The 14,401-nt window shown below is 54.3% G+C and overlaps 5 protein-coding genes across 6 annotated transcripts; 2 read left to right on the plus strand and 3 right to left on the minus strand.

Annotated features, from left to right (window-relative positions):
• Nucleotides 1–1,478: 1,478 nt before the first annotated feature.
• LMH87_008491 (uncharacterized protein) lies at nt 1,479–2,938 on the minus strand (the record flags this gene model as incomplete). The annotated part of the gene is made up of 5 exons (XM_056201665.1): nt 1,479–1,481; nt 1,628–1,672; nt 1,835–2,199; nt 2,266–2,709; nt 2,851–2,938. 5 exons carry the CDS (start codon nt 2,936–2,938, stop codon nt 1,479–1,481), a joined length of 945 nt encoding a protein of 314 aa, XP_056056305.1.
• Nucleotides 2,939–3,260: 322 nt separating this feature from the next.
• LMH87_008492 (uncharacterized protein) lies at nt 3,261–4,712 on the minus strand (the record flags this gene model as incomplete). 2 transcript variants are annotated; one of them, XM_056201667.1, is made up of 2 exons in its annotated part: nt 3,261–3,951; nt 4,089–4,105. In XM_056201667.1, the coding sequence occupies 2 exons, from the start codon at nt 4,103–4,105 to the stop codon at nt 3,261–3,263; spliced, it is 708 nt and encodes a 235-aa protein (XP_056056306.1). The 2 variants fall into 2 exon arrangements, with proteins under 2 accessions (XP_056056306.1, XP_056056307.1); XM_056201668.1 differs by having other exon boundaries at nt 3,261–4,712.
• Nucleotides 4,713–5,368: 656 nt separating this feature from the next.
• LMH87_008493 (uncharacterized protein) lies at nt 5,369–10,458 on the minus strand (the record flags this gene model as incomplete). Its single annotated transcript, XM_056201669.1, has 2 exons — nt 5,369–10,274; nt 10,388–10,458. 2 exons carry the CDS (start codon nt 10,456–10,458, stop codon nt 5,369–5,371), a joined length of 4,977 nt encoding a protein of 1,658 aa, XP_056056308.1.
• Nucleotides 10,459–11,821: 1,363 nt separating this feature from the next.
• LMH87_008494 (uncharacterized protein) lies at nt 11,822–12,540 on the plus strand (the record flags this gene model as incomplete). Its single annotated transcript, XM_056201670.1, has 5 exons — nt 11,822–11,832; nt 12,046–12,139; nt 12,205–12,316; nt 12,423–12,444; nt 12,498–12,540. The coding sequence occupies 5 exons, from the start codon at nt 11,822–11,824 to the stop codon at nt 12,538–12,540; spliced, it is 282 nt and encodes a 93-aa protein (XP_056056309.1).
• Nucleotides 12,541–13,765: 1,225 nt separating this feature from the next.
• LMH87_008495 (uncharacterized protein) lies at nt 13,766–14,362 on the plus strand (the record flags this gene model as incomplete). The annotated part of the gene is made up of 3 exons (XM_056201671.1): nt 13,766–13,783; nt 13,943–14,005; nt 14,072–14,362. The coding sequence occupies 3 exons, from the start codon at nt 13,766–13,768 to the stop codon at nt 14,360–14,362; spliced, it is 372 nt and encodes a 123-aa protein (XP_056056310.1).
• Nucleotides 14,363–14,401: the final 39 nt, after the last annotated feature.

A 14,401-nucleotide genomic window follows, 5' to 3' on the forward strand; every position in this document is an offset into this window, starting at 1 on the left:
ACCGCGGGCGGCTCGTATCATACAAACAGTGCTCAGAGACTAGACTCTGCAACCCTCGACTGACCAACATCGCAGCTGTCAGCCTTTTTTTGCCCAATCATAGTGCTGTCAAGCCTTTCTAGACGTGCAGTCAACAGCGACTTATATCGCAGCCATGCCCGCGCCTCATGGGCCTGGTCGATACGGGATGCATGTGCTGCTGCCAGTAGCCAGCTAAGGTTACCCAGTACCCCTGGTCCGAGAGGCCTGTCCATTCATCGGATCGTGTGCACCCGCCAATATTGACAACTGGTACAAAGCCCGTCAGTCGCTGGCCTGACCTCGCAACACGATTGGTGTTCTAATATGCTCACTCCATTGTAGAAAGCCTATTAGCCTCTTATGCCCATTCTTTGTGAGAAAAGCCGCCGCTGCGTTATGAACCTCTACAGCTACCAAGTTTCTTGTCAGTTCTCATCGAGAATAGGCGAGTCTCATCTTTCTGTGGTACACACCCATGGCCAGCGCCCCACGCAGCTTGCTCTCGTCTCTCATATTCGCAGGGCCGTTTTGAGCGATCCCTTCCACGCCCCTCTTTGACTCTGGCGCGCTGCAGCATGAGTTTGCTTTTCCCTTGACGCTTCTAGCCTTATTGAGGCTCGAACGGGCCTTTGCCCTGTTATTGGCTTGCCACTAGTTCATAGTGCCCTGTCGTGGTCAGTGGCGGGCACAAAACAAGAAGCAAGGCGTCGAGCATTCGTAGGCCCAGATACCAGAATATCCCGAGTGTCCGCGGCTCGTCAGGCAGCTCTCCACGGTGGCGCCGTGGAAGCGTTCTCGAGTCGTGCCGTCCACCCGTCCTTGGACTTGCTTTGCCCTGGACGGCGAGAGACATGCATAGCAAGTCCTTGGGGGGGCGGTAAGCAGGAAAGATCGCGCGGTGATATACTCACGAACAGATCATTGCTACCAAGTTTGTTGCTCATGTTGTGGACATAATGAATGCTGTGATTTGGTGCTCCAAAGGTTGGTACAAACAATGGCGCGATCCCTTATTGCAACCCAGTCCTTTGTACTTCTATTCCTTTTTTCAAAACAAAAGAAAATATTCGTCAACTTCTACTTCCCATTATGCCTATGACTTTGTACTAATGCTTCGGCTTGTATGGTAGCAGCTCCGACCCTGAAATGTATCAAGGATGTGCACAGTGGCGGCGGATATCGCCGTGTCCACTCAGGCGCCTAAACCACGGTAATTGTTCATGGAAGCCTTGTAGAAAATGATGGAGTCAAGCTAAGTAAGACGAAGCGTCTTGCCAGCTTGCTACTACCAGTACATGTGCAGCCTGTATCCATAAATACTCTGTCGATATATAACTATCTCCTCAAGTTTCCAAATTGACGGGGTGAGCGAGCATAAACTAGGGGACACACTGATCTTGAGCCACGCCACTGCTTTCGACGGGAGAGGAAAATTCTCGAGCTCTTTTTTCTGCTTCTTACTTAAGTTCTAGTTAGCTTGGAGTCCGCAAAGTCAGATGACTAGCCAACTAGCTAGACTTTTGGTAACAAAGAGCTGGGCTCGGCTTAGCAAGCGTCGACAGGAGTGTTTATGGGAAGGAAAAGAAGGAGAATTGGGTAGGAATACTGTAACTTTCGTGTCTTTTTCCCCCAGCTGGCTCGGAACGAGCGTCTACAAGGTGCAAAGCTCCGGCTTGTCTGGCTTGACAGGCGTATTTGGACAAGCAACAGTATTGTCTGTTGTCTCAGGCCCGTGCTTTGTTTTTATAGTATTGCAATCGAGTTCGCTTTATTCTTCGCTCTGTTTTTAACACCGTTATAGCTCCCGCATAACTTCCTCCACAGCCTGGGCGGCCATTTTGCGTCGCTGCGCCTCGCTCATGGTCTCGCCGGCCTCGCGCGCGGCTTGGAGCTTGCGCATCATGGCCTCCACCTTAGCCACGTCTTCATCCCCAACCTCTTCGTCTCTGCTATTCTCGTCTTGTCCTTCAGAATCTTGATTGACGAAGATGGCCTTCTTCAAAGTCTCGAGGTCACTTTGTCCGAGTCCGAACCCCATATTTTCGGGGTCATCAAGCGCCCTGTCTGGCGTCTGTTTGCTGTCGCTGTCTTCGTCGGATGGGAGCCCATCGACGGAGGAGGCTTGGCCCCATTCGTTTGCCTCGAGAGCCTCTTTTACGCGCGGGATGCCGATTTTCTCTATATCCAGCTCATTAGTCTGATGATTCGGTCTCAGGTGAGAGTTTGTTTAGGAGACATGGTTACCGCCAAACTGCTGCAGCTTGCTTTCGTCGCCGCCGCCGCCCACCTGCACAAACTCCAGCCCCGCCTCGGCGCACAGCTCATCCCACTCATCCACATCATCCGAAGAGGAGGCACTCCCTACGCCGACGGCGAGCTTCACGCCGTCCCACGACCAACCCCCGAGACCGTCATGGACGAGCTTGCCAACGTGCTGGATGAGTTCCCGCTTCACGTCGGGTGAGCCGCCGCTGTCGGGAATGGAAAAGACGAGAACGAGACCGCCAAGGACGGCAAGCACTTCAGAGGCGTCCGGGGAGAGGAACGACGATGCCCATGCCGAGGGCGACTCGATGAGGTCTAGCCATATCGGTACCGTGGTGGTGTAGTACTTGGTCTTGAGGGGTAGGTTGTGCGTGATGCCTGCGAGGGAATCATTTGCGGGTGTGGGCTTGGATCCCGTAATGTCTGCACTGTTAGCATGTATTTCTTTCTTAGGGGTGGGTGGCTGGATCGGGACCGATGGCTGCAGAGCGAGGAGAAGACTGATATGTGTGTAGGGTAGTGAAGGCTGCCACTATGTAGAGAGGCAGGTAGTGGGCGTTGTACCATGGATGATGCGACTGAGGTGCTCTTGGTCGGACTGCAAGCTGACTGCAAGGGCCCTTCTTGGATTTTGAATGTCCATGGTCGACATAGGACGCGGTGGAAGGGCTACTGATAAAGTGAGGTTCGTAATCTCTCGTGGGATGGCTCAAGTGGCAGGATACGGTGGGGTGACATGGTGGGGCAACCGAACGAAACTGATGAAAGCTCTTAACATGCGCAAGGTCTTAGGTCCTGTCACTAGCAAGGCTGAGATTGATAATTATGATACGAGACCTCAAACTGTACACCTAGTTTAAGATTTTATTCTGTCATGTTTGTATAAGAGTAGGAGGGTATAAGCATCCGCTGAGGTGGTTCTTGCGACACACCGATCGATGAGATGGATTCAATCATAGGATCGTTAAGGATCCCTAGCATCTGTTCCTGCCTAGATTCGGGAGTCCGCTGCGCCTGTTGGAGCCTCCTCGTCGATTATCGTCGCCGCCCCAGCCAAAGCTGCGATTGACCACGCCCATGGCATCCACGCCCGCCTGCACTACGCCGGCGAAACCTCCACCACTGACCATCGCCTCGGGCATCTCCATCCGCTGAATATCGCCCTGGTCGAGGATACCCTGCCGCCGCGCCAGGCACGCCGTCTGGATGGTGCGCGCCCACATGTTGTACCACTGGTCCTCGCTGAGGCTCGCGTACCGTCCCGTCTGCTGGTCGCGCAGCGGCCACGCCACGTACACCGTCTCCCAGCGCTTGGTGCGGAAGAAGAGCCACGGCCACGTCAGGAGAAAGGTGAGTGTCACGTAGCAGAGAATCTCGATCCATTTCGTAAGCCGCCATCGGTTCGTCCGGCACTCGTTGTAGATTTCGACTCGGTTGTTATGCACGGGAAACTCGACACACAGGTGACCCTGGTAATTGGTGGCGCGGATGAGCTTGTACAGCTTCTGCTCGAGGCGCTCAAAGTCCCAGCCCGTCACGCGGCGCTCGAGGGTGAAGCTCTTGAGCCCAGCCGAGCTTGCACAGTATCGATGACACCATTCTTCGACGGTAGGTGTCCCGCTCTCGGCTGCCTGGCAGCCGCTACCGCCGAAGCCGGGTGCACGTCTGGCGAGAACGGTGCCGCGACGCACCTTTTCGAAGTTGCCGACAGTCGTGAGTTGCCGCCAGGAGTCGCCAGTGAGGGGGTTGGTGTATAGCAGGCCCGTGAGCTCGACCTCCACGTTAAAGTCGACGAACGTCACCTGCTCTTCTTTATCATCGCGGCGGCGGGTCTCCGTGTGCGTGCCCCGGACGTGGCACAGCGGCCGTGGCGGGCTTTCGGCGAGGATCGTGAGCTGCCGTTGCAGAAATACTGGGTTCGTGTCGAGCCGGCTGTCGAGGAAATACGTTTTGCCGCTCTTGTCGGAGCTGCGGAACGGCGCGACATCGAGACCAGGCGTGCCGTGCGGGATCAGCGGGTCGGCGGGGGCGACGATGGCGTCGGCGTCGTGGTCGCTGTACAGGGGCGGCAGGTCATCGGCGGCGGGATGAGGCTGGTCGACGTTGTCGTCGTCGCTGTCGAAGTATTGCTGGCGGTGCGGCGAGTTTGGGTTGGCGCGGTGCATAGAAATGGAGCTGGTGCCCTCGCCCAGCGGCGTCGTGGATTGGCTGCCATCGTCCGTGTAGGGAGGGGTGAGGTCCGAGGGTTTGCCCATGATGGAAAGTCTCTGATGAGGGAAAGAAAAGATTATGCCCTCCTGCGCTTGGCTTTGATGAGGCAGAGATGACGATTGATGGAAGAGAAGAGAACAATAATTCACGCAGGTTGATAAGAATTGCACTGCCTCATCAGGCTGCGGCGGTAAGCAACAGCTGAATCCATTCATGCGCCAGTGGCCGTATAGCGGCTTCCCGTGTATGCATCCTGGCGTTGGAGGCGTTCGCAATGGGAACTGGCCTCATAACAAACAAACGCCAAAATTCCGCATGCAAAAGGGATCAACAAGAAACTTGACAAACGTAAAAAATATATCGGCGTTCAAGCGCAATCTTCAATTGTGGTCTCTCTGGCAGCCAGACATGCTCATTACTACAACCATCTACCCAGGTACAGAGCGTCCAGTACCTACCTCGTGACGACCTGCAGCGTTCGGGTGCACATAGATGCTTCTTTATGCGGCCTGGTTTTTGCTAATCACCATGACTCAACGCTACCCCGCGTACAGGCGCCCATCGTAAAACCGAGTTGATATGGGACACCACACACCAGTGCCTGTAAAAATGAAGTCGTCAGCGAAGTCAACAGGTGGCCGATATGAGACAATGCAAGGAATGTGCTTTCAATCTTTTGCATATATTCATCTAAACTTTTTTTCTCAACGCCAAATATAGAGAGAAATCACAAAGCCACCAGCCCACAGTGATCTGCGTCCGTAATCTAAATAGCCGCGCGCCGTACCCAAAATTAGGAGAACATGATGTAAGAAAAAACAAATCGGGACACAATGCAATATACAGAGACAATAAGTACACTGTAAAGACGTTATATCGCCTCTACATCTACAAGACGACCCTCATCCCACTTCTTTTTGGCCGCCTTTTTCAGAATGTCCAGGTCGCCGCTCGACTCGCACATGCTGTAAAACTGCGTCTTCTCGTCGCTGATCAGCTCCCATGGGTGCGCGTACTCGACCATTTCGCCCTTGTCCAGAACGAGCACTTTGTCATAGTCGACAATGGTCTGCAGGCGGTGCGCAATCGTGACGACGGTGCCGCGCATCTCGCGAATCGTCTCTTGAATCTTGGAGTCGGTGTTGTAGTCAATCGATGCTGTGGCCTCATCCATGACGAGGACCTTGGGCTTCTTGAGCATCGCGCGGGCGAGGCACAGAAGTTGTCGCTGGCCCTGGGACAAGTTGGATCCGGATTCGGCGACTGGCGAGGAAAGATCTCGGAAAATATTCTTGTTGCTGGTGAGGGTAGACACTGGCGTCGTAGGTGTGCTAGTATCCTCCTCACCAATCAGATGCACGCGACGTAGAGCCTCGAAGACTTGGCCGTCTGTGTACTGATCAAACGGATCTAGATTGGATCGCAGAGTGCCAGTGAACAGGGTTGGGTCCTGGGGCACGATAGTAATCTTTTCGCGCAGGTCCTGGAGGCCAATGGCTCCAATGTTGACGCCGTCCACGAGAATCTCGCCCTTGTCTGCTTCGAGAGCACGGAACAGCGCCAGCGTGAGAGAACTCTTGCCTGCACCAGTACGACCAACAATACCCACTTTTTCCTTGGCGTTGATCTTGAGCGAAATGCCGCGGAGCACGGGTTCCAGGTCAGCTCGATACCGGGTACTGTAATTGACAAATTCCACACTACCCTTCTCCGGCCACGACTCAGCTGGTCGGTTATCCTCAACAATGGCGTCTGCCTCCTGCTCAACATCCAGGTATTCTTTGATGCGCTCCATGGAGTTCATGTTCTGCTCGTTGGTGCCGTACTGTCGAACCAGCCACAGGACATTGTCAGTAAAGCTCATAGCGTAGCTGAGCGAGATACCCGCGGAGCCGGCATCAATCTTTCCGATGCTGAGAATGATGAAAACACCAGCAAAGAAGGAGACGCTATTGCCGATAAAGTCGGCACGAAACGCAAGCCATCTATTGAGGGCCCAGAGATAGATGAAAGGCCGGTTCGCGGTGTTGACCTTGTCGAGGTTCTCGCGGATGAAGCGGCGCTCGACACCATAAGCTCGGATGGTCGTCATGCCACTGAGCGTCTCGCCAAACTGCTGGAAGAGTGGGCTGCGCTGCACGGACTCCAGACGCTTCAGGTCGCGAGAGGCACGGAGATAAAAGACGGAGACACCGTAAAAGAGAATAGCGATGAAAACAGCGGCAATCAAGAAGCCAGGCGTAATGGCAGCGATGAGAACGACAGTCACGATGAGAGAAAGAGCGCAGGCTAGCACGCCAATAGCCGTGGGGGCAATGTCCTGGTCGACGGCTTCGAGATCCTTGCTGAAGCGGTTGACGATCTGACCGAGGGGTGTGACGTCAAAAAACTTGAAGCGGGCTCGCATGACGGAACTGAGCAGCGCATTGTGCAGACGACGAGACGCAGTCAGAGAACCAAAGAAGATCCAAATGTCGCGGACAAAGGCAGTGAAAGCACCAAGAGCACCGATAAAAGCAAGACCAAAAACGTAGTAAACTGCATCGACATCATGCGCGGGCCGAGCACGATCGATTGGCGTCTGGGTAGTGACTGTGTAGGCGCCCGCGTAAGCAGGCGACTGGTCGACCTGCAGATTGCTCAACTTGGCGATGGTGGCCCAGGCTGCCTTGGGGTGAAATTGGTTGTTGTACGATGCACTGGCCGAGCTAAAAGCAACACCGCGGACGTCTTCTGCGACGTATTGGTTGGCCCAGGCTCGTACCCAGATATTGGTAGCGACAGGCGCGAGTTGCTGCAGCTGAAAGACAATGAGAGCAATGATCCAGAACCAATAGGAGCCCATGGAAAAGAGGTAAAGCTTCACCACGGGCCACTTGATGGCACCAGTAGCCTTGCCCTCGTCCATGGGATCCACCTGGGGTGCCACAGTCTTCTTGACTTTTGGCTTGTGCGGCGCACCATGAGAGCTTTCCACGACGGTGGTTTCGCCGAAGCTGGAGGCGCGGGAGGGAGCACGAGACGGTAGGGCGGAGCTAGGGCGGGATCTCTGGAGATCCTCGCCCAGCTTGCCAGCGGCAATCAGTTCGGTAGATGCGCCCTGGGCGCTCACGCGACCATTTTCAAGCACGACTACAAAGTCAGACTGGGGTGCGCAGAGCTGAACGTTGTGGGTGACGAGAATACAGGTTCGGGTCTCCATGAGAGGGCCTCTAATACAGCGGTGGAAGATCCAGTGAGCCGTGTGGGAGTCAACAGCGGAAAGGCAGTCGTCCATGAGAATGTGGGCGGAGTCGGAGTAAACGGCACGGGCGAGGGAGATGCGTTGCTTTTGACCCCCAGAAAGAGTGATACCCTTTTCACCAACGAGAGTCTCGTCGCCATGGTCGAGAATGTCCAAATCACGTTCAAGTGCGCAGGCGACAATGACGTCGTTGTATCGCTTCTCATTGTAAGGGGCGCCGAAGAGAATGTTGGTTCTGATGCTGCCATTTAGCAGCCAAGCAGCCTGGGCAACGTAGGCGATAGTCTCGGCGAGGCCAGTTTCGGGATCGGGCCGGACATCGTCGCGGCTGCGGCCACCAGGGCAAAATACCTTGCCAGAGTACAGAGACATTTCGCCCAGAAGACCCATCAACAGCGACGTTTTGCCAGAGCCGGTCGGGCCGGCAATGATGTTGAGCTTGCCAATGAGAAAGTCAATGTTAAGATCCCACAGGCGGAAAGCGCTGGGGCCATCGTCAGTCTTGCTGTTTCTGCTGCTCCAGGAGAGCGTTGTAGCACGGAAGCCGATGCGCTTAACGCCGTCTTCGTCGATGTTGTCAGAGCCAAGCTGTTCGTACTTTTCAGTCTCCCCCTCTTGCAAAAATTCCTCGACACGCTCGACCGAGACCTTGGCTTCCTGGACGTGCGCAAACATGTCACCGAGCATATCCAAGGGGATACGCAAAAGCATAAAGAGTGAAATGGCAGTAAAGGCGACAGATGGGTAGAGAGGCCTTTTCTCGACGAGCGTAAAGACGACAAACGAGAAGAAGGTGATGAGAACGGGGACCGAGTTCCATATGGCCACGGCAACTGACCAGAGTATATAGCGGGAGCGCATCGCCTTCAGTTCATTTTCACGCTTCTCGTCGATGATGGTGCCAAAGCGCTTCTCCCAGGCAAAGTACTTGATGATGCGAATGTTCTGCAAAACTTCGTTGGTAATATGAATTCGCTTGTCGGTGGCGGCCATGATGTTTTTGGAGGTGACACTGAAGCCATTGGCGAGGAGATAGTTGACAGGAACGAGGAAGATCATGACGACGATGCCGGGAATGGCGCTGAGGCCCATGACCTGCCAGAGGAGGAAAACAGATACGGCGAGCTGAACGGGTGCAGCGCCAACGAGGAAGTGCAGGTACGCGGTGGTTTCGGAGATTTTATAGCTATCGACAGACATGAGGTTAATGATGGTACCCAGGTTGGCTTGCTCGTCAGCGGCGGCGGCGATCTTGTCTTGCGCCTTGGCGTGGGGATGTTTTTTGCCCTTGAGGCCAAGTGCGCGCTTGATGGTGGAAACAGCGCCCTTGCTGGCAGGGTCGTCGTCTTCTGGGGAGACTCCTAAAGTCTTATCTGGGCCGGCAGCGGCCTTGCGGCGAAGGGCCTTGGCATATACGTCGCCGATGATGATGGCGCGCATGCGAATGCAGATCTTGCGGCCTGTCCAGAGACTAATGTTGTCGCTGATGGAACGGATCGTGTCCAGGATGGGAAGGAGAATGACTAAGAGCCAGATAACGTTGCGAGGAGCGGCGTCGGGGTTCTCGACGTATTCGAGAATGTACTTGAGCAGCATAGTGGGCGCAAAGGTAAAGACACCAGCCAGGGCGGCGAGTAGACACTGGCCAATGAGCGGACCCTGGAAGTACTTGAGCAAGTGAACGACGAGGGAGCCGGTCTGCTTGAAGGAGCGGTAGCTGGCAATGACATTGGCGGCCTTGTCCTTGGGCAAGAGATTCCAGACGGTGTTCATCTCGAAGGGAGCTATCCAGCCGGCCCAGACAATATCGTCGACCCAAGAAAATGTGACAATGGAGAAGAGACTGGCGAGGGGCTCGCGGGAAGGCTCTAGGCCATTCTCCCATTCCATCATAACGGTCTTATTGCCCTTGCGGGTGGTGAAAGCCATTCCCCAGAGAATGGTTGTCAGAGCGAACTCGGCAATGGCGATGCCCTCGGCGAGCTCGGAGCTCGGGTTGATGATGGCGGAGCGGAAGATGACGAGGGAGCAAACCCAAGTTATGCCGTAGATGGTGGCAGTATGATTCCAGAGGCGAGGGACTCTCCATTTCGAGCCCCCGAGGAAGAGACGGAGAGAGACGAGGGCAAGAGTATAGAGCCAGACAACCAAGCTGGCGGTGGCAGCGAGACGGGCGCGTCGGCCGTAGGAACCGGTGCCGGTGACGAGGGCAAGGACGTTGAGAGCGATGATGACGACGACGGCGAGAATCTCGACAATGTTGGAGAGCAACTGGCCGTGGGGTTGATCGGCGTGAACAACGGAGCCGCGCGAAAGAGTTTTGGAGAGGCGGCCGCCGTGAATTTCTACATCTTCTTCGGACTCGGTGTCCGGGTCGGGCGGGAGCGCAGTGTGATCAATGACATGGTCGCCGCTGTCGACAGCGTCGTAGCCGTGCGCCCTACGGCTCTCAATGATTCGAGCAACATTGAAAGAGATGATGCGCGTAGCAGACAGAGCAACAAGGAGAAGTGGAAGTATGACACGAAGGTAGCTGAAGAAGCGATTAGCGGTTTTGGCTTGGTTAGTGGCTGCGTTTGCGGATGCCGGCGCCGGCACGGCAGAGAACCAGCCAAGGCATGAACAAGCAGGAAAAGCAGGACATACTCGACTTGAAAACAGAGACTGAAATCATCTACCCGCCATATCGGCCAGGAGCATTGGGCGAAGCCGGTCATGGCTTTGGCGGACTCGGGACTTGACTGGGCGCCGCGCCAAAGCAATGATGATGGCTGTATCGGTGGGGAGGCGGGGAATTCTGCAGCGACACCGGCAGTTGAAGATGCGGTGTGCTTGTGAGGAGCAGGCCGCGATGGGACGAGTTGAAGGCGATGAGCGTCGTTGTGATTGTCGTGGGATTGCGCTGAAGAAGGAAAAGAGGAAAAAAGAAGAGAGAGGTCTAGTAATCCTGGAACAAAAGATCTCTGGTGTCGAGGGCGAACAGCCTGTCTTGGCACTGGGGCGCGGGCCCGGCACGGATTGGAATGAATTTTGTTTTTTTTTCTCTTGGGGCGGAGAAGATGGAGTGATGGGGCAGGGATGGTGGATACCGCCGCAACGCCAGCCTTCAGCGGGTGGATTCTAGGTAGGTAGTTTAGGTAGTTAGTGGGCGGGGGTGCGCTGGCCGTACTGGTAGCCTGGAGAGTGGTGACGTGAACGGGACGGGCAAGCTCGGCCAAGCGACTGAAAGGATGGCAAAAGTTGAGAGTCGATATGTCAAGTAAGGGCAAGGGCCGGCCAGTAGAGGTCACACAGGTGTAACCGGAGGATGATGAGACAGGCGGTGACGACAGTGTCGCGAGGGTAGCTAGTAGTACCTAAATATCGAGAAAGAGCAACGTCCCATTTCCGAAACAAATGCAAAGTTAAAAAGAGGGGCAGAAGCCAGGTAGAAGAATACTGGTAAAAGGGCTGAGGGGACACCGGAGACTTGGTGCTGGTAACCACGAACAACATGGGACGAGAAACGCAAACAAGCTGAAGTTACCTTGAGGGAGCGCATAGGTTTCTGGTGCGCACAGTCTAGCGCATTTGTGAGGCACCAGAAGCACCACTGGCGGGAGTGCTACAGCGCCGCGCTAGGCCACTGTACGCTGGCCGTGGCTGGCTGCACAGCGCTGAGAGGAAGCTGCCAGCAGGTACAAGGCCAAAATGGCTTATGGCGAGTACCTACGGAGCACCGGAGCAGCCAGTGAGGTGAACGGTGGATTAAAGACGAGTTGACCGGCTGGGTTTCCAGATAAACTTAACCAATGTGTCAATTTCGCCTTCGCTACACCTTTGCTGCATCTTTGCCAGCGTAGCCCGAAGCCGCATAGATGCGTGACAGCATGCTCTTCCAAGGTTAGGTATCAATGCTCTGTACGCCGAGTTGGGCTGGCGCTCTCGTACAGTGGAATGGGCCGGTCGACGGTCGGCCGCAGTGGGCAGAAATGCCGATGATGGCCGTATGACTGGCTGCGCATTGATTATCGAGACACTTGCCTTTGCGCAGGAAGATGCGGCCAGTATTGGTAGTGCTCTGAGCCTCTGACCGGCATCATGGGTACACGGTCTGTCCGGTCAAAGAGTCATGTTGCTAGGTAGCTGATTCAACATCCTCGCCCATATTAATGTTGATGCCTAGGCTGCAGCGTATGTGCTGTCGTTGCTATCTTACTTGCGTGTTTCCTTTCTACCCAAAACGAGATTCTTGTCCGACTTCCTGTTGCCATCCTGCAGCTGCTCATCGGACGATCTGCATGCACCCCATCTTCAGCCCATAGACATGCTGTGGACGATGCAATAACGGCCAAGAGTGGAAGTCTAATATTGGACGGGCGGGGCGTTGGAGGTGACCCTCACGACAGCTTTTTAGTAGTACGTTATACACCAATATACACCCGGTATTTGTCTTTTCCATACGGCTAAGCCCTTTACTTAAGGCAACTCTCCTCCTACATCAACACCAAATTTTTGAAGTTTGGTGGAGACTAGGGCACACACACAGGAAGGAATTTGGAGAGTTCGCCTTCCTGCGCATTCCACCTTGCGATAGTAGGGGCGTGATCTGCTACGTCGACGGCAGCGTTTTTCGAGTCTTCGAGATAAATTCGACGTGATCTTGCTACGATACGGCAGCGGTATTGGCCTCGAGATACAGCCACGATATCTACCGCGTTAAGGTAGCGTTTCAGCCTACGAGAAGGTTTCTACAGTACTTATAGGTGGCTCGCAGCTCTATAGGTGGCCTAGGTGCAGACCTCCTAGTTTCTAGGTAACCCTGGGGCAGTTCTATAGGGGGCGTTATGGTCACAGCTATAAGGGGCAGCGTTTTTCTTCAGCTTCTTCGAGATAGAAGAGACCTATACATCGTTATAAAGCAGCAGCCCTAAAAGAAGCCACCTTCTAGGGAAGGAGGTCACTATAAGGGGGTTTTTACCTAGTTTTTACTAGGCTCCCCCCCTTATAGGTTCCTTAGATAGATACAGACATAAAAAGGGTACCTACTTACTTTCTATACCCCCTATAGAAGTACTAGATAGGCTAAAAGCCTAGTTAGTATAATGATATCATCATCATACTGGTACATTGATGAATCAGCCTGTCTTGGCTAGCCGTCCAGCGCCCCAGCAGGTTGGTACACAAAAAATCACGCTAGAACATCCGCGGTCGGTTCATGCATGTCGTTGCAGGGGTGTCATTCAAATTTCCAAATAGCCGGCAGAAGCGTGCTTGTTGGCATGCAATTGTTTCGGTATGTGCTGCGACAGTGCGATGAGACAGTGCGGGCGGGCGGCCTGGGCGTGTTGACAGTGGTGGCCTGTCTGCGCTGGGTACGGATACTGTACAAGCCTGTCGCGTCGCTCGTACGATAGCAATGCCTTTCATACTGGTAATAAAGCGTTGCATCGCAGCAAGGGAGTAAGTATGCTGGCCGATATATATTGAGGTGCCGGAATCTCAACACCTCGGCACATAGCTGCGTCCTATTTCGGAGTAGTAGGTAGCTACCAGTAACTACCTAGGTATCTACAGCTCATGAGCGCACCGCCTGTAGGGGCGCATGCCTAGTTATGGTGCCAATGCACGCTTTCTTTAGCGGCCTAATTCAGCGGATGGGCTGCTAAAAGTAGAACATTCGTTGGCGACCGGTGGCCCACAGCTTGCGACCGTGCTATTGAAGCGGTGGAATAACGGGAACAACATTCCAGATTGGACTTTTTCGACTATTGTCGAGCAACTGCTCGGGCTGAATCAAGGCGACGCTTTTTCGTGCAAGCCCTATTGTGTGCACTACGTCAGGCTCTACGGCAGCAGTGCCTTAACAATGGCCTGGAAACGCACGACATCCCTCATCGTCGTAGCGATGGCTTCATGGGATCTTGTATTCCTCACCTTCCACCTTGTTTCGGCGAACGGGCTCTTACGCTGGCGACGCCACAATCTCCGCAATCTCGGCGTAGAGACTCTCCGACTTGCACTATTCTGCAAGTCGAATTAGCCATGCCTACAAGGCTGAATGTAAGTTGCCGGCTGCGCCAAGACTGGGGCTATGGACACTTACGGCTGGCGTGCAAGTCATATTGTGCAATGTAGATGAATTATTAGACGAAGAACTACATCACATGGAGCAGTAGAAAGACAATGCTGAAGCGGTACTAATAGAAATCTGCTCGATAGGCACAATATCCGTCTCGGCAGTGTACTTGGCATAGAAATCTCGATAGTCAACTTGTCGTAGTCGTACGTGAGGTATAGATTACGTAGAAAACTGTCAACTTAGGCACCCTGGATGTCTTCCATGTCTAGATAGCATTTGTCGTCAACGCGCACGTTGAGAAGCTGCCACATTGGAATGGGGAGCTCATAGCCGCCATCAAGTATTACCCCCAATTTGTCGTCATTGGGCTTGCGGTACTTGCATTTTACCTTGTACCGTCCGTCGAAGCGGTCAATCGTCGTGGGCAGGTCAAAGTACTCCGTCACGTTCCAAAAGATGGGTTCCGGTCCATACCACCGCGGGCCGCCCGTATCCCAGAGCACCTTCCTGCCGTCGCCCTCATACTCAAAGTCCACGCTCACCTGCCCGGCCGTGCGTAGCGAACTGCCTGACGTTACCACTTGACCGATAACGCCGCC

This window comes from Akanthomyces muscarius (genome assembly GCF_028009165.1).
Source record: "Akanthomyces muscarius strain Ve6 chromosome Unknown contig_18, whole genome shotgun sequence".
NCBI lineage: Eukaryota > Fungi > Ascomycota > Sordariomycetes > Hypocreales > Cordycipitaceae > Akanthomyces > Akanthomyces muscarius.